The sequence below is a fragment of the Choristoneura fumiferana genome, chromosome Z (assembly GCF_025370935.1).
Source record: "Choristoneura fumiferana chromosome Z, NRCan_CFum_1, whole genome shotgun sequence".
Taxonomy (NCBI): domain Eukaryota; kingdom Metazoa; phylum Arthropoda; class Insecta; order Lepidoptera; family Tortricidae; genus Choristoneura; species Choristoneura fumiferana.
This window is the reverse complement of record NC_133472.1, coordinates 28,196,273-28,223,876: the sequence shown is the minus strand read 5'-3', so window position 1 is coordinate 28,223,876 and position 27,604 is coordinate 28,196,273. Positions and strand designations below refer to the sequence as shown.

Sequence of the window (27,604 nt, the reverse complement as noted above, 5' to 3'; positions counted from 1 at the left end):
TCCCCTACCTCAGTACCGAACCGAGTCGGATCGGCCATAGACAAACTAATAATCGCTCGAAAGAACCGGAGTCAATAAAGGAGTCGAAGTCAACAAGCGGATTCAGTTCGGTACCGATACCGGAGCTGCAGGGCTACTACGAAACTCTGAAGTTCGTGTCGTGTAGTCCCTCTGACACTTATACTATTTAATACGAGAGCGAGAGGGACCGCACGACACGAACTTCGAGTTTCGTAGTAGCCCTGCAGATCCCTTGTCGGAGTCGAGATTACCCATGTCTAGTGTAAATGCGGCACGGCATTACATTACATGTATGTTTGGTTGGTATGGTATTTTCATTGCTTAGATGATGCACGAACGAATCTGAATAGTAAAATAAAAATAAGAAATTGTATAACACTGGATTTACTTTATTAAAGCGTCCCGAAAAGTGGTCCCTTTTTCGAAGTTGGTTCAGATAAGGAAAACCGGTAACTTACAAACATCACATCACTCAAAATATCTCCCACCCACTCTCCTCCATGAATTTACATTTATCAAGAAGAAGAAAGATCCGAAAAGTTTCACTTTGTGCCGTGTTCATTGTTTTGTTAAGAAAGTCTCTACAAGACCATATAAAACAATTTTATAATGTTTTGGTCAGTTGTTTCTTGAAAATATATTAAACATCACTGACTTGTCTTTATAAAGTAGATTAAATAGTCGGCACAGCACCCAAAATTCACAATGAAAGTTACAGTTACCACACTGAACGACGAAATATTCGTCTTGGACGTCTCAGAAGACTTGGAGTTAGAGAATTTTAAGGCATTCTGCGAAATAGAATCTGGGTTTCCCGCCAAGGATATCACGTTAAACTTCAATGGGAAGCCTTTGTTTGACGACAAGAAGTCTCTCAAGGATCACGGCGTCCACGATGGGGACGTCTTGGTGCTGCTGCATATGCTGCAGTCTGCTCCCGACCTTAACGCCACGGACGCCAGCCAAGGTACGCGCGGCCTGCGAATGTGCCGTGTCATGCTGTGTGTCAACAATGACAACGAGCGTCATGCCTTTACCACTGGCAATGTCTAACGATGCACATTAGGCCTTTAAAAATTAAGATGACATGACATTGTCAAACAAAAATTTTTAATAGGTTCTACTCATTCTTAATTGTGACTTTTATATGAATAAATAATTCCTACTACCTTGCAGCTTTACCATCAGGCTTTGCAAACCTTGACTTCAGCAACATTCAAGTACCCCCTGTAGCAAGTGCAAGTACACCATCTTCATCAATGGCAGCGAGAAATCCTCCTGTGGAGGAGGATCCCCGTATAATACGAGAGATGTTTCTTGCTAATCCTGACCAACTGGCTCTCCTCAAACAAAATAACCCCAGATTAGCAGATGCCCTTCTCAGTGGAAATCTTGGTATGTATAAGACAAACCACATCAGATTGTTTCTAGCATATATGGCATTTAAATTTTGTTTTCCATCAATGATATTTCATAGTATAGATATGTTACGTTCCTAGTAAACTGTGTTTGCAAGACATTCCTGCTGCATACAGATAGCTATTTTTTTTTCCTTCTGATATTTTAATGAGGCTAAAGCCACCAAATGTGACTATGTCAGCCTCATGGGGAGCCTCAGATATATACACCACACTACAGACAGATATTACACTCTCCCTTGCACTGAAACCATGTCTGGATGCAAAGGCCCATCCAATGAATCTGTAAATTTGCGTCGCTTCTTCTGAAAGCGGTCGACTGAGAATTACATTTGCACCTCCATTGAACAAGCCCATACCATCCAAATACCTGACTGATGTCCTTATTCTGATCACATTCCACAAGAAAGTGAATAAGGTCTTCAGTCTTATTACATCCCATACACAAAGGTGATTGCACAACTCTCATCAAATGCAAAAAAACAATTAAGTGGAATGTGACCAGATCAAACACGTAGTGCTGACACATGAAGGCCCCTGGAAAGGCCGGCACAATCAAACCAGGGAACTTTAAATACCTTATACTGCATGGTACAGTCACCTGTATTAATATCAGCCATAGCAGAGCATGCAAAAATATCTGACACATCCTACCGGCTCTGGAAATATAGTCGCATCAGATATTTACGCACGCTTGTTGTGCCAGATATTGGTGCTGGTGACTGTACACATACCAAATGCCCTTTGTCAACGATGCTGTACTAAAAAGTTCCTGCCTGCACAGATATCTATAAAACTACATTATGGTCTTGTGATTCACTAAGGAATGACGAATCAAGATATGGTGAGTGTGAGGATAAAACAGATAGCTATCTTTAAGCCATTGCGCTTCGAGTGAGATGACACTGATGACAGAGACAATGATTAAGAATTGTAACCGAAATCAGACAGAACAGATATTGGAAAGGAGGTAGAAAACTGACAGAAATAAAATATGTTGTGTTTGTGTTAAACGAAAATATGTATTAGTTTTGTATATACATTTATTTTACATACATTATGTTTTACACAAGTCACAATTTCGAGCAGAAATATGTATTTATGTTACTATTATAACTTACGATAATCGGATGCTGAGCACATAAGCTGGCAGAAAGCAGATAGCAGACTGGTTTTTCTGTCTACCCACATTTCACAAAAGTATATTAAACAACTTTGGAAGTTACCTAATACTATCTATAGCTTCCAAATTTATTTCGACTTAATAAAATAACTGCTTAAAAATAATAAACACGGTATAAGGCACCGCACTAGAAGGACCTGACCTCATTAGAAGGAAATCTATAAAAAAGTTGTGAGTAGTTAATTTTAACACTGATGGGGTACTAACATTCCACATTAGCTACTCCAAACCTTCAACATCACAGTTCAAACCATCTCTGTATGAAAGGAGAATGCTCTAAAGTTAGGCCCAAACTTTGTGTCAATAGTAATAATATTATTATTAATAATATTTTTAGACGACTTTAGGAACTTTAGGACTTTATTTTGTTCAATAGTAATAATATTGTTATTATTTGTGCACTTTCTAAATACACACGATGGCATTTTACATACATTTGTTCACCTGTCACATTGACTGTCACGGACTACTGGCACTGTGGCTTGTTTGAGGTAAACTGATTGTGACACAAGACAATTAGCTTGTTTATGGATCTACAACTCGGGTGCGGTAGTAACATATCTACTCCCTGTTTATATGTAATATCATTGTTTTCCATAGATACTTTTGCTTCTGTACTTCGTGAACAAATATCGGCTAGAACTGAACGCCAACAACAAAGAATTAGGCAAGTATTGTAAATCATTGCAGTTTACGTAAAATTAAAAAAAAAGATATTAGATATATTGCTATGTCATATTTTTACAGAATGATGAACTCTGACCCATTTGACACTGAAGCTCAAAGAATGATTGCTGAAGAAATCAGGCAGAAAAATATTGAGGCTAATATGGAGGCTGCCATGGAGTATAATCCTGAGACATTTGGCACAGTAGTGATGCTCTATATCAACTGCCATGTCAATGGGTAAATATTATAGCAGTTTAAGTACTAAACCATAAATTCACACTGGTAGTGTATATGGCATTAACTTATAGAAATGTGTTTTCACAACTTTACTGTGCAACCATGAATAATCTATAAACACTAAGTTATTGAACATCATTTAGCATAACTATTACATTATTTATAAGTCTGTTACTGTGCAGTAAAAGGAAACGGCATATTTTTCTAATGAAGCACTAATACATGAATTTAAAATATTTCAGCTTCCCGGTGAAGGCATTCATAGATTCTGGAGCTCAGACAACTATAATGTCGGCAGCTTGTGCTGAGAGGTGTAACATCATGCGTCTAGTAGACACAAGGTATTTTATTTCTTAATACATTCAGTGCCAAGAACCTGACAGTCAGGCTCTTTGTTTGTAGGCAGTTTTTCACTAGGGAAAGGAAAAACCGCTGCTGCTGGTTATGAGTGTATATGGTTATGTGTTGTATGTATATAGGTGTAGTTTGGATGACAATGCAAGTACAGTCAACAGAGCATAGTTATCTTAAAGCTGGTACTAAAACTTTTTTGGCCTTTTATTTGTTATACTGATTGCCAGAAGTTTATACTGATTACAGTATCAAAATCATAAAGTATAGGTATTTTTGTCAAATGACAGTTGATTAGGTACTTTACAGGGTTCGAGGATATATATCAATGGATATAAATCATGATATATATCTGATATATATCAAATGATTTTTTATGATTATATCAATACAAAAATTGGTTTAAAAATTTGATATTATTAAGTAACTTTTGGCTAGTTTTTGGCCTTTCAAAGTCAAAGTCAAAATATCTTTATTCAATTTAGGCTATAACAAGCACAATGTCAAATATAATCTACCACCGGTTCGGAAAAACCTCTGCTGAGAAGAATCCGACAAGAAACTCAACGAGGTATTTTTTTTTTAAACAGATTTACAATGTTATCTTTGTTACTGTATTTCTACTTCCCAAATGTAGATGGCATTGGAGTAGTTAAAAGATACTCCCTAATAATAGGTTCTTATCCATTTAATGGCAGCACTTCTGCTGGCGTTAATGGCGTCAGTCATGACAGAAAAATTTCGTTACGAAAGAGTAAAATTTTGTTGTGTTTATTCTATTATTTTTTACAAAGAAAGTAATTGATAAAGTGCAGAAACAATTTTACTTAATTTATTTTACAAATAATAATATGGCTTCCATACAAAATGGATATATATCAAACTTTTGATATATATATATTTTCGAACTCTGTTACTTTATGAATCCGTAGCTATGCCCATTTTTAGGATTCCGTAGCCAAAATGGCAAAAACAGAACCCTTAAAGTTTCGCCATGTCTGTCTGTCTGTCCGTCCGCGGCTTTGCTCAGGGTCTATCAATGCTAGAAAGCTGTAATTTTGCATGAATATATACATATGTTAACTATGCCGATTTTTTAGAGTACCAACGTCATCCAACCTTGTAGTGTGGGGTATCGTTGGATGTTTTATTATTAAAGTAAATGCAATAGAAAAATACAATGAATTTGAAAAGTGTCTGAAGGCAGATGAGAAAATGAATGCAAGTGAAGTGAAGAATAAAACAAAATGGCTAACAAACGAAACTAAAGAAATTCTGGAAAGCAGAAACAAATTAATGTCTTCAACTGAAAAGACTGCAAATACTAGAAAATAAATAACAAAGTTAAGTAACCAAATAAAAATGAACATGACAAAGGATCGGCAAAGACACAAATACGAAATACTGGAAAGATGCATCGAGAAGACTGGTGGTGTCAAAAAGGCGGCCAAACAGTTAAAAGAAAAAATCAACTGGGTACCCAATATGGTAGACAAAAACCGCAGACAACAGACAAGGCGTCCAGAAATTATCTCAATAGCAACAGACTTTTTCCGAGATTTGTACTCTAGCAAAGGTACCTATCAAGACATTAACCTAACTGGTGGAGAAGAAGTACCAACAATAATAGCTGAAGAAGTGGAAAAAGCTGTAACTTCCCAAAAAAGGGACAAAGCTGCCGGATCAGACAACATCAACAATGAATTCCTCTTAGAAAACAAAAACTCTCTTGTACCAATCCTTACATACCTGTTCAACGAAGTGATACAAAGCGAAAGCATACCAGACCAGTGGACAACTTCCACAATAATACTTCTACACAAGAAGGGTGATAAAAACAACATAAACAACTATAGACCAATCAGCCTAACGTCTAACGTCTACAAAGTTTTTGCAAAAGTCATCTTGAATAGAGTAACCAAATCGCTGGACGAAAATCAACCAAGAGAGCAAGCTGGATTCAGAAGAGGGTACTCAACCATAGACCATATCCACACAGTGCGTCAACTATTCGAGAAAAGCAAAGAATTCAACATAACCATCTACTGTTGTTTCGTGGACTACTAAAAGGCTTTTGATTCACTGAAACGCAACAAGATATGGGAGGCACTTCTGAATCAAAGTGTATTAAAGAAGTACAATAGAAAGAGGGGCCCGTCAAGGAGATCCATCATTGCCTAAGCTATTCACAGCTGTGCTGGAAGAAATATTTCACCAACTGGACTGGGACAAATATGGGCTAACAATCAATAGCGAGAATCTGTCTCACCTGAGGTTCGCAGATGACCTTGCCTTGTGATAATCTCAACATCAAAGGAAGATCTTCAAACAATTGTAAATGACCTAGAAAGAGAGAGCCGCAAGGTAGGACTAAGAATGAACACGGAAAAGACCAAGGCCATTACAAATGGGGAGCAAGAACCTATATATGTAAACAACAACGAAATTGAATATGTGAACAAATATGTTTATTTGTGCCAAATAATCTCTACTACAGAGGTGACCTCAAAAGAAATTGATAAGCGTGCAAACGCCTGGAGTCTGAAAGAGGTTTTCAAAAATGAGCATGAGCATAAAGCGTAAAATGTTCAACACATGCGTACTACCCGTACTCACATATGGATGCCAAACGTGGGCGCTCAACAAATCTCACTATACGAAACTCGAGACCTGCCAAAACGCTATGCTGAGAAGTATAATGGGAAAAAGACTGAAAGACAAAATAAGAACTACAACAATTAGGAAGCACACAAGAACAAAGGATGTCACGATAACCATCAAAAAGCTAAAGTGGAAATGGGCAGGCCATACTATCAGAGGATTAGACAAGTGGTCGAAATTAGTGATGATCTGGTACACAGGTAACAGGAAAAGAAAACGAGGCAAACCACTCAGGCCATCGCCGAAATTAAAGCAGTGGCGGGCGGTACTTGGGCATCACTAGCCAGAGAAAGAGAAAAGTGGAGTCAGTTGGAGGAGGCTTTTGCTGTGAAAAAGCACACAGATATTACAACCAATGAAACAGACTACTAAAGAACCCAACCAACTGTGAATATCTGATTGAAGGCTTATAATAATAATAATACATGCTTGTTCAAATAATAATAGTTTTTATTATAATTCATAGTCTCAGAGAGACGTACGAGAATTTTTATTCTCAAAAAATAATGATTGTGTGAAAAAAATACTACTTCGAAAATCAATTATTAAAAAACAAAAGACAGTTGAGTAGGTCATTTTCTTTAAATTACTTCTCTAGCTTATGACCTTTCTAACGATATGCTACACATTGATAAAAAATAAATCTGAGTCAAATTACGGGAGTATTCCGTCGCTAAGGCGGAAATTGTTCGGAGTCAGCGAGTAAATAAACTTTATTTTTATGGAATATTTTTAAAAAACTGGTTGGATAAACTGAACTTTATTCAATATTTAACTGTGTTCTAGTTATCATTTTTTTCTTCTAACTGTTCTCCCCTGTTCCTAATGCACGCCCGACATCTCTTTCTTACTTGAACATGAACAGTTACGGTAGCTAGCCGTATTTCGGCTTTCCTTGTCATAAAAGCTGCGTTCCATGTGCCGAACACCCTGTATATGTGAATATGAATTTAAAATATTCCAGCGAGAATTTTTGTGTGTATTCTGTTTGCGGAATAAAGTTTTCTTGCATGTCTGACAATAAAGTTAGAAGCCGTGAGGAAATTGTTCGACTGGTATCGCAGTATGAGCAACATTTTTTTTTTATACGACTCGATGGATTTGACAATCCGGGCGAACCTTGCACAAGGGTACACCTGCGAAACATGCCGAATTATGGGGCACGATGTCCAAGGATTACCGCAACAAAGTAAAAAAAAACCTGGCCAAGTGCGAGTCGGACTCGCGCACCGAGGGTTCCGTACAAATTATTAAAAAAGTTATTAAAAATATTTTTATTATATGATGTAACTAACATTTTATGCTTTTCTCAATTTTTCCTTTATCTGTGCTAAAAGAAGTTGCTTCGTACCAAATTTCAAGATTCTGAGTTCACGGGAAGTAAGTACCCTGTAGGTTTTGATTCCCTTGCGAGTGTCGAAAATCTGCAGCATAAACGGCTGTATCTTTTAATTTCGTTGGCTTAGAAGTTTATTTTTTCACAGCTCCAAGGGACAGTAGACCAAAGTATTTGGTATGAATTTGAGCTTGATACCTCCACGCGCTTCTGAGAAAAAAGTCCAGACAGACAGGTGGACAAGAAAGTGATCCATCCTACAGGGTTCCGTTTTTTCCTTTTGAGATACGGAACCCTAAAATAATGCGACTTTGCAGACTTTATCCGCATAATTTAATACAACTGATACAAGAAATTAATAAAAAACTACATAATTTAAAAACGCTATTTGGTCAGGAATGCACGAAATTTACTGCAGCAGGGCATTTTAGAAGTCTGCTTTCTGTTAAGCATTAATCGCGTTGTTGTAGTCTAAACAAATATGGAAGAACTCGCTAGAGAAACCTTGCTGATGACTTCTGAAAGGGATTTGCGATACAAAAATTGCAGATAATGTAAACAAATCAACAGTTTGATGCTACAAAAGTAGCTACAATTTCTCGCTAGTTTAAACAGTTCTGCAAAAACTTCCAGCGAGAACTTGCTACTTAGCTTGCAGATATTACTTGTGCTACAAACAAATATTGCATGTAATGTATACACTAACGCAAGTAGTTGCTCAATAAATCGCAGAAAGTTCTTGCTAGTCTAAACCTCGCTTAGGAGTAAATAGCAGCCGAAGGTATAAAATATACCTAAACTTGGAATATTCCGTACAAAACACGAAATCCTTAGAAAACTATTACTTATTTTTTTCGTAATGGCTACGGAACCCTATTTCGGGCGTGTCCGATACGCTCTTGGCCAGTTTTCCAAAAGATAATTGTGATTTTTTTATGTTCAGGTGGGCTGGAATAGCTAAAGGTGTTGGTGTACAGAGAATCATAGGCCGCATTCACATGGTGCAAATGAGGATTGAGAAAGACTTTCTTACCACATCTTTCTCAGTCTTAGAAGAACAGCCTATGGACATGTTACTTGGACTAGACATGTTAAAAAGACATCAGGTAGAACTTTTAGAAATAAAGACTAAAGTATAAATATATTTTGTAACATTTACCATTTTTGCGAAGTCTCACTGAATTCTTTAAACTTTAACAGTGTAACATAGACTTGAAGCGAAATGTTCTCCGTATTGGAACAACGGGCACTGAGACTCCCTTCCTCCCGGAGTCTGAGCTTCCAGAGTGCGCCCGCCTCTCCGGCTACTCTGAGGATGAAATCGTCAGCCAGTCCATGAGGGATCATGAAGAAAGACAAGTCAAAGAAGCATTGGAAAAGTCTAAGCAAGGTGGGAGAGGCAAAAAGAAATAATTTACCCAATACAATAAACTAATGTGCCGACTGTATTTTGTTTGGAATGATGTTTTAAAAATCAAAACTAATAAAAATAGCAATGAATATAAAGCAATAAAAATTGCAATGACGTCTTTGATGTTCAGTGTAGTTTGATGTAGAACATACTTGATAATTAGGAGTATAGGTAGGTATAGAGTGTAGACTTTTCCGAGAAATTGCTGTATTCATTTGATTAAAGGATAGCTTTATCCTCCTGAGCCCTCGTGTGCTTTATAAAGGACCAATTAACACTAAGAATAACGGCCGAATGCACTTTATAAAGTACAAATTGTTCATTGAATAAAGAGTTCTAAGAATTTTGAAATAATGTCCAAAATAACAAAGCAGATCATCCACGTCTAGGCCTTAAGCACTAAGTTTGTTAAAAAATTTAGGACTCAGGAGGCTATAGGTGAGAATGTAACATATTTGGTTCGGTTGGTTTGATTGAATAGCCCTGTAAGCAGTGGCATGAAGTGAGACAATTACAGGTTGGCAGCGCTAGTCGGTAGTGGTAGCGGGCTCCAGCCGCCACTAGCATCAAGATAGGGACTAGCATGGGCGGCTTACTGTGTAATTGACCTTTCTGCACGCCTCAGCCTGTGTTTCAGGGTTTTTTTATTGTGGTTACCACATTTAGAGTGAAAAATTTCAATGAAAAACTTTAACTGTGATTCCAGTTAAACTAAACCAATCATTTGAACCAAAAGATAATTGCCCCTTGGAAATAAACGGCAATTACAATTTAATTTCATGATAATAAGGTCATAGCTTCATAATAAGGTCAATGGTAGCATCATATCTGTACTCTTTAATCGTAAATAATAAATATTACAGTTTTAATAAATGATCAGTAATTTTGGTCGGTTATCTTTGGTATAAAGAGGTAAAAGGTCTTGTTTCAAAAAAGCCATAACGGTAGTCTGCTATGAGAACACAATGATATCTATCTACCAACAACTTAAAAAAAATTCTAACTTTGCCAGTTTTATTATGTGCCAAGTGACATTGATGCAGAGAAATGCAGTTTATGCTGTTCCAAGTACCTAAAATTAAACATGGCGGTATGTTTCTCAAAGCTGTTAAATCATCATTCATATAAAAATGTTTAGGTACTGTATTTGTTTAGTACCTATCGTAAAAACTAGTAAATATATGCATAGTAATCCTTTTTAATTAGTGCAGAAACCCAATTTGTGCACTGATTTAAATATCTTGCCTTGTAAACTTCTTAGCATAGTCCCATAAAATGTAAAAACCCATGTTAGTTTGCAAAAAATCGTATGAAATGGGACAAAGATAATTTAGTATATTTTACCACTATAACTTTTTTTATAGATCGAACAAAGACTTAGATACTAGTTTTTAACATTAACCCATATAGTTTAGATTTGTTTTGACTTGTAGGTACTTACTGAAAGTCGTAGTGGAAATCGAAACAAAATGCAAGCATTGCATGTATTTGTCACTCGGCATTTTTCGACATTTATCAGAACAAACCTGAAGTAAAAATAACGTGAAACTCATTTGGTGCATACTAGTAATCATTTGCTATAGATAGTTTAGTCCCTCAAATTTTGGTATAATTGTGATATAGTAACTACTAGATCAGTATTTCAGAAGATAAGGTGCTCTTAAATTCACAACGAACATGCTCTACCCGCTTGATTCATAAAAGGAGTATTATCAAAAGCCAGAAGTCAAATGTTGCTTTAAATACTACTTATTCTCTATAATCTCCGTTTTAGTAGGGTAGGATTATGGTTATTTTGAGCACCATGTCTTGCTTTGTTCAGTCGCCATCTGATATTTTGGAGCGGCCAAAATTGACAAAAATATATCAGCACATGCACTCTATTATGAAGGTTTTAGAGTTCATGTTTCGATATTTTTGATTGGCCGCTCCAAAATATCAGATGGCGACTTACTTCGTAGACGATTTGCCATTTAGCCATTCATTACACTAAAGTTTAACCCATTTTGTTTTAAATAGCAGGGAGCAGTCAAGGAGCCAGATCGACTACCAGCGGCCAGACTGCCTCAAATTCCGCTTCGGCTCAGACCAGTAACCAGAGAATGGGTTCGTATTTGTAATTACCAATTATATCCCTCTTTATGCGTCAGACCATGCCCCATATTGACCAGCGTAATACAACATGCTCTTTCAGTATCAATTTAAAACTCGTTTAAATATTCCAAATTACTTAATTTGTTTTTAAATGTATTGATATGTAATTATTTTTTAATGGTTATGTGATTTCATTTGCACTTTGGATACCTACAATGATTTGGTAACAGCAATTTATAGGTAATTTATTATTATATTGAGTAACTAGCTTTTGCCCGCGGCTTCGCCCGCGTGGAATTCGGTTATCGCGCGCTGTTCTCTCGGTAACTGCATTTTTCCGGCATAAAAAGTAGCCTATGTCACTCTCCGGCCCATAAACTATCTTTATGCCGTAATCACGTCGATCTGTTACTCCGTTGTGGCGTGAAAGAAGGATAAACATACAAACACACACTCACATTTATATTATAATACAAGCTTTTGCCTTTTTTATTAACTTTGCTATTTTTCATATAAAAAAAAACATCCTATTTTGTTAAAAACAAATGTATTCCTATAAAATACCTAAAGAGGCAGAGGTAAACAACACTGCATGGAACGGAACGTTTATACTTAATAAAACTAGCGGCCCGGTACGTGCTTCGCTACGTATACAAAAAATGAAGAACCGCTCTACCGATTTTGTGCAAACTTCACATAAACCATCTACTATATAGTCCGAACAAAGCCTAAACATTTGGTTTGGATAGGTGAGCCCGTTCTTGAGTTATAAAATTACAAAGAAAAGTGGCATTGATTTTTATATATATTGATTGATGATTGATTGATTGATGATATTGATAATTCAAGAAATATTCTGTACATTATTTATACTTTTTAATCGCCAGTTTGGATTTAAATGTGATGATTATGGCCTTTAATTATATACAAATAGTTAACTTTTCACAACTAAAGCACTGCACCAAATTTTATGAAATTTGGAATGAAAGAAAGCTTGAACTTCAAAGCAGGAACTACGAGTAGAATACTTTTAAACAGGGAATGAGAGCGGATGAGTCCACGAAACACAGTTATTAAATGAATAAATATAAATCAAATTAAAATTAAGTATGTAGAAAATTACGTATTAATATTGTGTTATTTTGTAAGTACATTAACATTACGTATTAATCTACTTACAAAATAAACAAAATTATGACGTCATGTTATTACTTCTTTTAATAAATCATAATCATCATCATTATTACGATTTCATAAAAATGTTTAGAACCCTTCCTGTGACCTTCTAGAGTCCAATGTTATCTTGAATGGACTATAGATTACGTGAGGCAAGTTGAGCGTGAGTTGTGGTTCTATGCTTATTTTATTTAGATGGGTTTACTGTATAGTCAAGTTCATAAACTTGTGAGCAAAAATTTGATCAAATATATCTGAACACGCTTCTACGCCGTTAACAATAGAGTTGTGTTCAGATATTTTTGATCTAATTATTGCTCACAAGTTTATGAACTCGACTGTACTAATTAGTCGGAACATTTACAAATTTCTTAAATAAATAAATAAATAAATATCACGGAACAATTCACACCAATTGACCTAGTCCCAAAGTAAGCTTAGCAAAGCTTAAAAAGCAAGTGCTATCTTAGCACGCAGCACGGAATGCTGAGGACCTGGGTTCGATTCCCAGTGCTGGTCTCTTTCTCTGGTTTTTCTGTGCATCCATTTCTCAGTTTGTATTTTCGATATGCTATGTTAAATTCGGCTTCAAATATAGGTTTTGCTATGTGTCAGGCGTTTTGACGTCCTGCTAAAAAGCAAATTAGTTACAATGAGATGAGATGACCGAGAGGCATTTGTCAAATGATTGAAGAGAAAAACTAGAGACAGAAGGGTGTGATAACAAGACTGTACTGTTTGACTGTACTGAAACTGTACTGGACTGCACTGTGCTGAAATTAGCATGGCTATTTTTTTATCAACATTCGACCATACTTATATGCTTTAAAGGTCTATTTTTTTATACATATTTGATATGTTCGCTGCTTAGATATCAGTGGCTCTTTGACAGCTAAGGTATTTGCGTTAATAGTGCCATCTAGTTTTAATGTCGGAAAAAATATCAGCGCCGTTTCCCTGGATTATAGGTAGAGTCATTCACGATGACGCGTGCTGTGGTTCTTATTACTGTCTAATTTTGTCAAAATCATGCGTCTTCGTAGATGGCACTAGGTATATGCGTTGTTATTTGCGTTTAGTGCCATCTAGTCATACATAATATAGTAAAAATCTCAGCGCCATCTAGTCATACATAACCCTGGATTTTGGCTCGATTTTAGTTTGGAGATCGACCGTCTTATTATTAGAGTTGGGATGTTTGGTGGTAATTTTGAACAGAGTGCAGTGGAGTCGTTATTATAAATATTTTTATGATTGAATGAATAAATGAATGATGCATAAGAATTCGAACAAAAAATGTGTTGTTTAAATTGTCATGGAATGAAATGTCTTGTATAATAGTAGAGAATATTTAAAAAAAATACATGTATTTTTTTTAACTGAAAAAAGTAAGTAGAGGAAACATGATGTCCTTTTAAATCTAATAATGCCTGATGCCGAAAAATACGTTACTCCATAAAGTTAGTTTCATTTCATTTCAATAAGTTACTTTCAAGAGCTACTTAAAATTTACATAAGTATATAATAGCTACCAGTTATCTTACAAAAAAAAAAACAAGTAACATTACTTTTTACAAACATATGTATTAGACATTTAATAACAATTAATTTCACCATACAATGATATTTGTTAATCGACTGTTAGTTCATACATTTTGACAGCTGACTGTATGAACTTACGTCCATTAACATTTAACATTGTATGGTGAAATTGGTACTAATTATCATATATTGAGAGTGAGGTATTAGAGTTAACCAATAGGTTTTTGAAATATATATTCCGGTAGGAATTCCCAACACATCTATCAAAATCTTGTATGTTAGGATAAAAAAAAACAGGTGATAGCTTTAGAAAGTGAAAATAGTTCACGCCAAATTTTACGTAAGTTAAGTTTCTACCATTCAGTCATTCATTCAATTATAAAAAGTACATAACAACGACTCCTCTGCATTATTTGTTCAAAAATGCCAGGAGAATCCTAACCCTACTTATTATATTTGTTCTATGGTATCATTTAAGTTCCTTTTTTAACCCCCGGCGTTACAATACAGTACCGGTCAAAAGTTTAAGTTCACTCTGTAATTTCGGTTAAATGAAGCTATAACACAATGTATTAATAAAAGTATCTTCTAATACAGACAAAAACAAAGCTAATCCTCTAATTTAAAACCACAATTAAATAAAAAATATCAGTTTTTGCCAACTTTAGACTTCGAAATATCCGCCTTTTGCTTTCAATGCTGCCGCACACACTTTCGACATTCGCGTAATTATTTTTTGCAGTGTTGATGCTGAAATTTTGTTCCAACAAATGTGCAGGTGTATTACCAAAGCTGTTCTTTATTAGTTGGCCGCATTTTTTTCACACTCCTGTCCAAATTGTCCAATTCATCCCATAACAACTCAATCGGATTGAGGTCGGGCGATTGAGGAGGTCAATCCATATATTTTAATTCTTTTTGTTTTTCTTTCGATGAAATGTAGTTCTTGCACAACTTTGAAGTATGCTTGGGATCGTTGTGTTATTGAAAAACAAAACCTCTGCCTACAATTCGTTTTCCAGATGGCAAAGCGTGACGTTGCAAAATGTTATGATACATTTTCTTATCCATTATGCCATTGACTCTCACGAGATCACCAACTTTATCACCCGCAAAGCATCCCCAGACCACAACCGATCCTCCACCGTGCTTTACTGTTGGCATCACGCATTGCTTTATCATTCGTTCGCCTACTTGTCGTCGGACATATTGACGACGTCTCCCCCCCAAAAATTTCAAACTTCGATTCGTCAGAAAATAAAACTTTAGACCACTGTTCAGACGTCCAGTTTTTGTGTATCTGGGCCCATTTCAACCTCTTAACTTTATTCTGACTACGTAACAAGGGTTTTTTTTGGCAGCAATACGACCTTTTAGACCTTTTAGAGTTTGTAATTCGTTTGAGGCATTATTTTGAGCGAGAACGAGAAAACCATGGCCCGGTGGGTGGAAAACTGGAAAAATATTATTTTTTTAAATCTCCAAAAATAGGCACTAATAACTCGTAGAAAAATCGATAGTTCACTCGATAAATGGCACATCTCTAAAACTTTCAAACTCGAAACGTCACAGAACTCATCATAGGTGAAAAATATTATAGTACTAAGAATTTTTGAACTGGCCAAGATTTGAATGGGTCCCGACTGTTGAACTTTAAGTTACCTACTAGACTTGCTTATTCTTTTTAGTATTTTTAAGGCAGTCGGGTTTTTTCATTTTTAAATTTATTGTTTTTTTTCACACTTGATATCTGTGAAAATGGTAAATTAAAACTATTATAACCCATATTTAAAATGGGCTAGTTATATCAAGATCTTAAGGTTAACAGGAAACTAAAGTAAATATGTTGTATTTTTTAAAGTATTAACCTTAGCGGTCCCCCGACACCGACGACGCTTAGATAGAAAAAATATTACTAGGTACTTATACTAAATTAACTTAGGCTAATTTTGCGGGAAATCAGCATAGTCCCCACGGGATAGGGATAAACGAATTCATCTCAGATGAAGTCGCGGGCAACATAGATACTTAGTGCATAATTATTTTTTACTTTTTAGTTGTCTTTTTTGGCGGCGTTTTTTTTCGGGCTTTTTTTATTTTTGCTGGCGTTTTTTTGTGTCGGGGGTTTTTTAATTTTAAATTTAAGTTGTTGTTGTTTTTAAACTTTGGTATATTATTTTTTTTAAAGTACTAGTGTGTTGGATATCCTGGCTGCGGCATCAGCTCATCGTGTTGCCACCATTGCATTGTATGTAGAATCAAAAACGGATCAAAAGGAATCGAACACGACATATCTGCTATTATTTTATCAAGAGTATACTGGTACTGGATATCCTGGCTGCAGCATCAGCTCGTCGTGTTGCCACCATTGCATTGTATGTATAAAATCGAATACTGATCGAAACGAATCCAAACACGATAAATCTGCTATGGTTTTTATCAAGAGTGTACCTACTATAGTGTTCTGTATATCCTGGCTGCAGCATCAGGCCGAGAATTCCATAATCTTGCATAGTTATATAGCATATATGGGTGTTTCAAAATTTAGGTCCCAAATATGGTTGAAAGTAAAGTAAATACTCATTTTCAAGATTCCTACCGCAGCGAAGAAAAGAGCTGATGATCTTGAACCGGCTGAACCGATTTTGATAAAACATGTCTAAGAACCATCGCTCGAAAACCTGGTTTCAAATAAAAAAACCGCATTCAAACCGGTCCACCCGTTTAAGAGCTACCACAGACATAGCGGTCAAATTAATATCACCCCTCTTTTTGCGTCGGGGGTTAAAAATGGCTCGCATTTCGCATTAGATGGTGTCGCAAAACTCTGCGGCAATTCAACCGAGGAGACTCTAATCACGTTTATGACATTATAGTGGTGATGAATCTACGATCCGGATTCTAAACAGCAGTCGGCTGTTTGGGTGTTCCAAGATGAGCCAAAACCGACCAAAGTAATACGCTCACGGAGCACTTCGAAAAAAATGGTCGTCACGCACGTTTGTAGCGAAAAATGGCCACGTTGCCACAATCGTGCTCGAAGACCGTAAAACAGTTAATGCTGACTGGTAAGTATACCACTGTTTGTTTATCTGAAGTTATCGGCGAGTTCCGAAAAAATAACCAGAGACGTCGTATAGTACTGCACCACGATAATCCGAGCTCGCACACCGCCCGGCAGATAATTGCGTTTTTAAAAGAGCAAAACGTCGAAAATCTGGAACACCCGCCGTACAGCCCTAATGATTTTTTCACTTTTCCAAAAATCAAGCAACGACTTCGTGGTCAACGGTACCGGACGCCCGAAGAAGCGGTTGAGGCATACAAAACGGCCATTTTGGAGACCCCGACTTCGGACTGGAATAAATGTTTCGAAAACTGGTTCGATCGAATGAAAAAGTGTATTACATATCACGGTGATTACTTTGAAAAACAATAAATACCATTTAACTCTTAAATTGTCTTTAGTTTTTCCAAACGACACAACTTAAAAGTCAACCCTCGTATTAAAGCGTTCGATATGTTCAGTTATAGGTGACCCCAGCCTGACGATCTTGCCTACGGATTCTTTTGGGGAGTCGGAAGTGGAAGAAATTGTTGCTTTGGGATTCACAAGGGAGCAGGTAATTAATATTACTAATTTCTAAATTGTACCTACGCTTTTAGAAGCTTTGGTAGTATTAGCCCTAAAAAACAAAACAGATAGTTCAGAAGTCAATCTCATGTATGTACTTCACTTTTCATACCTACGCTCGGCGGTCGATCTAAGGTTGTCAACTATGGCTAAAAACTCTCGTGGTAGAGGCACTCGTATCTAGTTGTTTCATTTATAGGCCGATAGGACTACGTTATTTTGAGGTATTAAGTTTCAAGAATTCTAAAGTTTCTTATTTTTTTGCCTGTGGGTACAGTCGTACCTATGAAGCTTATTGTAGCGTTTTGTGTCATTTTTGTTGCCTGCATTTTCAGCAATTTGAAGATTTGTGGTTGTTTTTTTTTATTTGAATAAATCTCGCAAAATAAATTTAAAGTTAAAAATAATTATGGCATCATATCTAGGATAGCCTGTGGAGTATGTAAACCAAATTTGTGTCATTTTCGTCCAGTGCAAACTGTTATATGGACAGTATGTAAAAATGGTGTGAAAAAAAATATTACAGTTTATGAAATATTTATTTCCTATTTCAGATTACTTACATACGCCTATAAAAAAAAGTTGTGCCAAATTAGACCACGCAATTTTAAGATTTTAAATTATTTTGTTTTCTTAACCTACAAACGCTTCAAAAAAATATTATAGTCATTAGAGTTCACATATTTTATATCATAAATGCATGATAAATCGACATTGTAAATTTGTGTCATTTTCGCCCACGATATTTAAATGAATAAAACATAAAAACAAATGGTTGCGGTCGAAACTGGCCGCGCGGTCAAGTGGCGGGGCGCCGGGGGAATAAGCACGCAAACACGTTCGTTCGGTACGATTTCATCTATGGGAAGCATTCATATTAGATAATACAAGTACTGTCGTCGCATGGAAGTAGGCAATTGCTGGCTGAGTATGAGTATTAAACGAACGAACTTGCGAGTCCGTTTAACTATACAAAGCCAGCAATTGCTATTCCAGCCGAGACTAATATAAACATTTTCTCAAAATGTATTACGATATTTAATTTTATATCAAAACTGCAGGTGTATTTTTCCTCTGAAAACACCACGAGCTGTTTCACACACATTAAAAAAAGTCCGAGGTTCTAACAAAATAACTGATACCTAATGGGTAGGTATCAGTTGTTTTGTTTTGTTTTGTTATTTTGATTTGCTAGATGTTTTTTTTTTCTGGAACCAGATTGAATTGGCTGTAGGTACAGCAGGGCTACTACGAAACTCGAAACTCGAAGTTCGTATCGTACTGTCCCTCTCGCTCTCGTATTAAATACTGTAAGTGTCAGAGGGACCGCACGACACGAACTTCAAGTTTCGAGTTTCGTAATAGCCCTGCCAACTTTGATATTACCGTGACCAAGTTTGAGACTTGATAATAATAAAATTTATATGCGACATTGTTGTCGAGTATAGCGATCCTGCAATGTTTTTAACTCTTTCATTTTTTTCGCTGGCCTTAAACTATGCACTTCGCCTATTATATAACTTAATGAGTATTGAATTGACTGAATTTTATCTCCGCTACGTAATGAACAAATTGCATAACTTTCTTTTTTGCATACTCTGAATGTAGTATCTATTCAAATAATGAAGTATGTAGATAATAGGTACATTAATTTAAGAACCAAAAAGGCTGATAGTTATATATAAAAAAGGTTGCCTGGAAGCTTAGAGCAACCCGGGCGGAAGGGAGTAGCCATTCGACGCGTTCCCCTCTGTCAAAGTACAAGCCCAATTGGGCATACGAATTTTATAAAACAAGGCGCGCTCGGATTTCAAACTACTAGACCGAATCGAGAAGCGCGAGTGAACGCGGCGGTGCTAAAAATACCGAATTGTTCAGTTTCCTGCTGTAAAAAGAGATCTGGGACATCAAGCTTGCAAAATTATGGTGTTACATTTCACATGGAAGTAAATTGTTATCGTATTATTGCTATTTAATTACATTTAAACAACAAAGACGTACATTATTGTCAAGATTCGTTTACCAACATCGAGTCCTAGCGGTACAAATTTCGGATCGGTCAAGCGATAAATCGCATAAGCGATAAAGCGATGACTTAATGATGTTACTGTCAATGTGTTAGTTTGGAGTCATCTGTAAACGAATTATTAGTGTATTGTTGGATTATTTATGTGTTAACGTCGTCATTACAGTCAGTTGGCAGTTTTATTTTTGCATCTAAGTAAGCCGAACTGCATTTGTATGCACATTTCCCCCCGCAACAAACGCCAGAACGCCGCGTTGCTCTAAGCCTGGAAGAGATCGCTCTTAAGCGATAAGGCCGCCTGTTGTTTACCCTTGTAATTTTCATTCTGTGTACCTGTTCTGTGTCGCTTACTATTTTTGGTGTACAATAAAGAGTCATTCTGTTGTATTGTATTTTATATAAAAATTTAGAAATGGTATGTTCATAGTATCAAACAGCAGAAAGCACCTAAATTTAGGACATTCGACAAAACTAATGTCAACTTTAACTGATTGGCATTAAGTTCGAAAATTCTAATGATCAAAATTTGACGTGGATCCTGCTTATGACGCTAAAGTCGGATTTGTATTTATCTGTCGTGTCGTGACGCATATATGTAGTTAATTTAAATCGATATCTATATCTATAAGTATCCCAAACTTCAGCTAATGCTACCCAGCCGTTAAAGCATGATTGAGTAACAAACATCAAGATATACAAACTTTCGCATATATAATATTAGTAGGATGTAATCTAGCCTCTAAGCCCCTTCTCTCTCACTCGAACAAAGGAAGATGGATATCTTGTATGGTCAAGGAGTGTGCCCAGCTCTAAAACCTGGCTATCGCGTCACTGCATATCTAAAATAGCAGCGCTTAGCGTCAACAATCCTACCGGTGTGAAGTTAGCGGCCAAAAGTTAGCAGCCGATTATAACCCAACCAAATTAAGAAGTTTAAGTTATTATTTGCATTTGTGTGTTCATAAGAGTGACAAAAACACAATAACTAGCTTATATTCAGGGAGAAGTATTCAACCTGAACGTCTGGTGAAGCAAGAAAATTATTGCCAGCTACACCATATGAAAAAAAACACCAACATGGAAATGAGAACTCTTCAAATCTTTCCATAAAATAACACTGGACACTAAAAGCTTTCTATAAAAGCTGCAACTGTTAACTAACCTCATCTAGTCTAGGAGCCACATCCGATTTGGAAACTGGAACTCTCCGGTTTTTTTGTGGCATGTTATTACGCACGCTGAGAGCTTTCGATCAACGCTTCAAATGTCCAGTAACCTCGTTTCGTTTTGATGAAAAGGTAGAATTAAAGTTAGCGGCCGAAAAAAAAACAACTAGAATAAAAATAAACATTGATTGGAAAACGCCTTCCTCCTAGATATTATATTAATATCTGGAAAGATATTATATATTAATATGATTACACATTTCAAAAGCTTCGATCAAATGCGAAACTACCCATAACCAACATCTAGTACGGGAGCTACGCCCGAATAAAAGTAGGGGGCCGAAAATGTATGCAGTAATATGAAAAAACGACCAACTTGGAAATGCGAACTTCTTTAAATCTTTCCATATTATAATACTGAATACTAAAAGCTTTCGATACAAGCTGCAAGAGTTTAGTAACCTTATCTAGTTTAGAAGCCACACCCGATTTAAAAAAGCGGCGTATTTCTTTTTGTAATAAAATGTGAATAACAATATGTTGGAAATGCGAACCTCTCTAGTTTTTTCTGGCATATTATTACGCACGCTGAGAGCTTTCGATGAAAGCTTCAAATGTCCACTAATCTCGTTTCGTTTTGAAGAAAAGGTAGAATTAAAGTTAGCGACCGAAAAAAAAAATAAAAAAAATAAAAAACAATTTGAAAACGCGTTTCATCCAGAAATTTTAATAAGGTGATTATGCATTTAAAAAGCTTTCAATCAAATCCGAAACTGCCCATAACCAACGTCTAGTACGGGAGCTACGCCAGAATAAAAGTAGGCGTAGTGCGTAATAATATGCCAGAAAAAACTGGAGAGGTTCGCATTTCTAACAAGTTGTTATTCTCATTTTATTACAAAAAAAAAATACGCCAGTTTCTTTAAATCGGGTGTGGCTCCTAAACTAGATGAGGTTAGTAAATTCTTGCAGCTTTGTATCCCGTATTATAATATGGAAAGACTTAAAGAGGTTCGCATTTCCAAGTTGGTCGTTTTGTCATATTACTGCAAAATTTTTCGGCCGCCTACATTTATTCGGGCGTAACTCCCGTACTAGGCTTTGGTTATGGGCAGTTTCAGATTTGATGGAAATCTTTTCAAATTCATAATCGTATTAATAAAATATCTGGAAGGAACACGTTTTCTAATCAATGTTTTTTTTATTTTTGTTGTGATTATTTTCGGCCGCTAACTTTAATTCTACCTTTTCTTCAAAACTAATATGAGGTTACTTACTGGACACTTGAAGCGTTGATCGAAAGCTCTCAACGTGCGTAATAACATGCCACAAAATACTGGAGAGGTTCGTATTTGCTATTTGCAACATGTCGTTTTTCTCATTTTATTACAAAAAAAAAATACACCGCTTTCATTAAATCGGGCGTGGCTCCTAGACTAGTTGAGGTTAGTTAGCAGTTGCAGCTTTAGTAGAAAGCATTTAATATCCAGTGTTATTTTATGGAAAGACCTGAAGAGGTTCGCATTTCCATGTTGGTGTTTTTTTTTTTTTTCATTTTAGTTTCGAAGTTTTATATGCTGCTTGTTTTAATCTGGTGTAGCTGGCAAAAATTCTCTTGCTTCACCAGACGTTCAGGTTGAATACTTGTCCCTAAATATAAACTAGTTTGTGTCATACTAACTACTAAATATAAACTAGTTTGTATCATATATCAACTCGTGTGTGTGTGTTTTTGGCAGTCTTATGACCTCACAAATGCAAATAATAACTCAAACTTCTTAATTGGGTTGGGTTATAATCGGCCGCTTACTTCACACCGGTATCTGGTAGTAACATCTTGGTAAAGCAGCCAGGAGCGTCTCCTCAGAAGGGAACTCCTCAGTGATTAATGACATCGATTTGAAATTTGGTGCGGAAGTGTTGTTTAGATAACAATGAAATTACAGTCAACCAAAAGTAATCAGCAAAAAAAACTAAAACTTATTAGGTAGGTGTATCTCGTAAAAAATTGCCATGGGATAGGTATAAAATCTCGAAATGACAAGCGCTAGACTTAAATTCATAAAATTTTGCACAGCTGTTTTTAATACAAAGTCAATGATAACTATGATGTAATTTTTGGGATTACCCATGAGAATTCAGTAAAATCTCGGAATCAATTAAACTGTCAGATTACGCGTGCGAAGCCGCGGGTAATATAAACAAACGAACGCTGCCAGCCGGCGCCCAAGCACCCGATGTACTTCCTCGCGCTCGCCATTCGCGCGAAGTACGTTTCGTGGTAGTTTTTTTTTCAAATAATGAGAATCCGTGGATGAAAATGACACAAATTATGAATAGTGTTTTTTTTACACCGTTAATAATCAAAACACGTAAACTCTAACAACTTGAATTTTCTTTTGTGGATTTTACAGGGTATTGTATTAAAAAAAAAATATCTATGAATATCGTGGATGAATTTGACACAAAATATTTTGGATAACAGATATCAGTATTTTAAAACGTCTGACATCTTTTTAACAAACTGTAATATTCTTTTAGAGTTAGTTGGGCGATGTGTTAGGTACTGGTTAAAAATCAGGATTCCCGTGGATGGATATGACACAAAATGCCTATGTACATCAGTTACTGCTCAGATATTAATAAGAAAGTAAAATTTTCGTCTTTAATTTTTTTTTCGTCCAATACTAATGGAAAACACTAATACCTAAATTTCTACTTATGCAGGCACCCAAAATGACACAATTTTTTGTATTAGGTTGGGCAAATGCTCCGGAAGCTATATGCGAAAAAGAAACAACTTTAATATTTTTGAAGCCTCAAAACGTAGTCCTACGGGTCTATTATTGTTGAGAACTTGAGAATGAAACTGGAAGAATGGAAATATAAAATAATCCTTAATAAGGCCCCATTTATTGGAGCATACTAGTACATAATCAAAAGCAGCTATCGAATACATACCTGACAAAGAATATTTTTGCTAGTCGTATTTTCAATAATTACAATGGAAATTGTGACGTATTATGAAATTAATAAAGTTCAGTTTCTATCTCAATGCAAGTGGTCGCTAAATTGCCTCTACCTTATTAAGGGTTAATAACTAAAATATTTTAATTTTAATGTCATTGTTATATTATAAATTTGTCACAGAAAACTTGCGACGATTTCGTTATTTCACAATTATTTAATTTAAAGAACCGTCCACTGAACAGTTATAATAACTTTATTTTGTTGCTCCATTATTGCACAAAAAAGTTCACAGACGCGTGTCTCAAGCGGATGGCAATCGCGCTCGCACTGGTCCCAACCGGTCCGAGATATCGTGTCCGTGAGCAGTGTCTGTGTGCGAGATTGACTTCTGAAATATCTTTGTTTTGTGCCTAAAATGCTGTATCAAAACTAATTATATTCTGTACCATTTTGAAGAGCTAGGTCGAGTCTTGGTGGTTTTTTTTTTTCAAACTTAGTGCACACACTCTTAAAAAGAGATTAAAAGGGTGAACGGTAACCGCACTAACCAATCGAAAGAATGAAGATAAACAAATTGTTTTAATTGCTGTATTATTCTTTCAGGCGATCGTCGAGCTTCGTCGCTTCAATGGCGATAAGACGCAAGCAACTGTGGCTCTATTTGCTAAATCACTTAAGTTCTGATGGCTTACTGATGCCTACGATATAAGACTACTACTTAAACATCATCTATTTGGTGAAAATATGATGAACTTCGGGAGCTGGCGCGAACTGCAACTCACTCTCTTTTTTTGACATATTTATCATATATATATATATATATATTCGGTGAGTTTCTGGCTTTTCTTACAACTTCAATTCGCATCTCTCGTTAGTTTAATAACTTTGTTTTGACCAAATAGCACTTAGTCATAATTATAGGTTGTAATGGTTTGGTTGGGTACTACATATATTCGTAAATATAAATATGAGGATTTCTATTTTGAAATAAAAAAGTTCAACCATTGTACTCCTTAAGCACCACTCTGTTGCTGATAGCGACTCCCAAATATTTATGGTTTTAATCAATTTAGTTTTTTTTACCCATAATGTGGCCATTTTAACCACTGTTTAAATAAATGAAGAAATTTGTACATAGCTATTTTATAAATGCAAATATATAGTTTAAATTAAATCAAACATTCATCAGTGTGCGATCATAAATTTAATAAAAAAATGCAATGAACTGACGTATATATATATATAACTTAAGTTAAAATTTATAAGCTGGGGGTTTTGGACTGCAGAACTCAACTGGTAAAGATAACATCGTTCTATTATGGATGGACACACTACAACACCGACCACCTACCCGAGTAGGCCTTGGCCTTTCTGAATGAGTTAAGCTTTTGCAATTTCGACCTTGTAACTATTTGTTTGCATTTTTTAGGTCTCCGTACCCAAAGGGTGCCAACGGGACCCTATTACTAAGACTCCGCTGTCTGTCTGTCTGTCTGTCTGTCCGTCTGTCCGTCTGTCACAGGGCTCTATCTCTTAAGCCGTAAAAGTTAGACACTTCAAATTTTCACAGATTATGTATTACTGTGGCCGCTATAACAACAAATACTAAAAATAAAATAAAGTTACAAATTAAAGGGGGTCGTCATACAAGAAACGTGGTTTTTTTTTCCAGCGTTTTTTGGTGACTAGGCGTTATTTATTAGCCGTTGCTAAGGCGACCGAGTCGCCTAGCAATGGCTTGCTATGTTGTTTGAATTTACCTTTAAGTTTGCGATTTTAATTAAAGATGTTTTATAAAAGCTTCGATAATTAATACAGCGACTGTCTGATTGTGTGGTTTATTTGTTTTTGTACAAAATTAAAAAAAGCAATTTATGAACCACAAGCCTCAATGAGGCCAACTTTGATAAAGCGCTCGCCAAATCCACACCGTATAATCACTATGTTTCCCTATTGTATTTTACACTAAAAAAATCATTCTAAGTATTTAGCACTATTTAAAAGGTTTATAATACAGTTTAAAATTTATTCACACTAGTCGAGCTTCTGATTATTTAATTACACAAGCTACGAAGTCCACTGAATTTCCCGCGAATAAACCAAACTCACAGCAATTTTTTTTTCTGCTACGGCGCATGGCAAGAGTCTGAAGCGCTATTCAGCCTCCGACAGGGCGACAGCCGAGGAGGATGAGAATTTAAAATTGTTCTTTATTAAAAATACTTGCACCTAGTGCTTACATTTTGGTGATATGTTTTTATTAACTTGTAATGTAATGTAACTAGTTATGTTTGTTCGGGTGGAATTAATCTTCAACCAATTGAGCTGAAATTTTGCATGCATGTATAAATCCGATGACAATGCAATATTATTATGACGTAGAGCTGATCTGATGATGAAGTTAGATGTTAGCTATAGGAACTCTGTAATAAAACGACACGACTGCATCGATTTTGGTCTCATTTGATTCGCCTTGACGACTACCTACTTTGGTAACCAGGAGCAAAAAGTACCGCCAGCAAAAAAGCTTTTACTGAACTATTTGTTTTTAAAACATTGTACGGAGGTGCGGAACCCTTCATGCGCGAGTCACTCGCATTCGCACTTGACCGATTTTTGTTACTTGTTCTGATTTGTTATTAGCGGTAGGCTTCAACAAACGAGAACAAAGTTATCTTTACCAGATGAGTTCTGAAGTCCTACACCCCAGCATATAAAATTTCAACTTTATGTATATTTATAATACATTATGTAATATGTAAGTTATTATATATTATCCACCATGTGGCGTTTGTTTTTCCCGTGACATTTCAGCGATATGTCATGACTATCTACAGGATTTAAATTTATTGTATTTCATCAAAATTTAATTTTGTGATTCATGGTAAAATAACACTCATCACCCAATTAAAAGCTGTATATATGCAGCTTATATATATTATTTAATTGTAGGAGGTACCTTTTCAATATTAATATAACATTCAGTTTTACAAATGTTCTAGTACAGAAAATTAGACGTTATGATAATTTCAAGTTAATTTTTTAGTAAAATTTATGAAGAAAAGAATGAATGATGTGGAGTAAAATAAATAAATGGCTATCATTCTTCTCAGTTAATAAATAGCACATATAAAATTGTTTTATTGTATATGATATGCTTTTATTTTACTAAAATACGGATTGCCAGGAATCCCGCCTAAAAGATCGTGCGTAGCTTTCTGTCAGTATACAGAATAGGAACGTGGATACATTGGCGTTTACAAAAGGGACTACTCAAATGAACTAAAAAAAGTGGTTAAACAGAATACAAACCTGTAATGGCAAGATCGTGTTTTTTTGTGTAGGTAAGTATAAGTACTATAAGGTATATTATATACCTATTATACACTTTAACGTACACGAAGGGGTTTATATCAACTTACTTAGATTATAATGTAAAAGCATTGTTTATATGTATTATTTTTGCATGTTTTTCATTTATAATAAAATATTTCACTAAACCTAAAGATTTTTTACTTGTTACTGCATTCAATAAGATAAAAATATAAAGTTTGAGGTGGATTAGGTTTTCAGCCAAGATTTCCTAATAAAAGTTCTAAATTCAAAATCCCATCAAAAACTTTATACGTAAAAAGATGCAAGTTTTGCAACGTAGTTCTTACACCGCAATAAAACACTTAGAAAAGCCTTGAACAGAAAAGTTGCACTT

General features: G+C 35.6%; 1 protein-coding gene across 3 annotated transcripts; it reads left to right on the top strand.

Annotated features, from left to right (window-relative positions):
* Positions 1-392: 392 nt before the first annotated feature.
* On the top strand, positions 393-27,395 carry rngo (DNA damage inducible 1 homolog rngo). 3 transcript variants are annotated; one of them, XM_074095349.1, is made up of 10 exons: positions 393-988; positions 1,210-1,416; positions 3,223-3,289; positions 3,370-3,528; positions 3,771-3,869; positions 8,820-8,982; positions 9,077-9,266; positions 11,307-11,393; positions 17,628-17,722; positions 24,499-27,395. In XM_074095349.1, the coding sequence occupies exons 1-10, from the start codon at positions 727-729 to the stop codon at positions 24,577-24,579; spliced, it is 1,410 nt and encodes a 469-aa protein (XP_073951450.1). In that variant the 5' UTR covers positions 393-726; the 3' UTR covers positions 24,580-27,395. The 3 variants fall into 3 exon arrangements, with proteins under 3 accessions (XP_073951450.1, XP_073951441.1, XP_073951433.1); XM_074095340.1 differs by having other exon boundaries at positions 394-988; positions 1,198-1,416; positions 11,310-11,393; XM_074095332.1 differs by having other exon boundaries at positions 397-988; positions 1,198-1,416.
* The last annotated feature ends 209 nt before the right edge of the window (positions 27,396-27,604 follow it).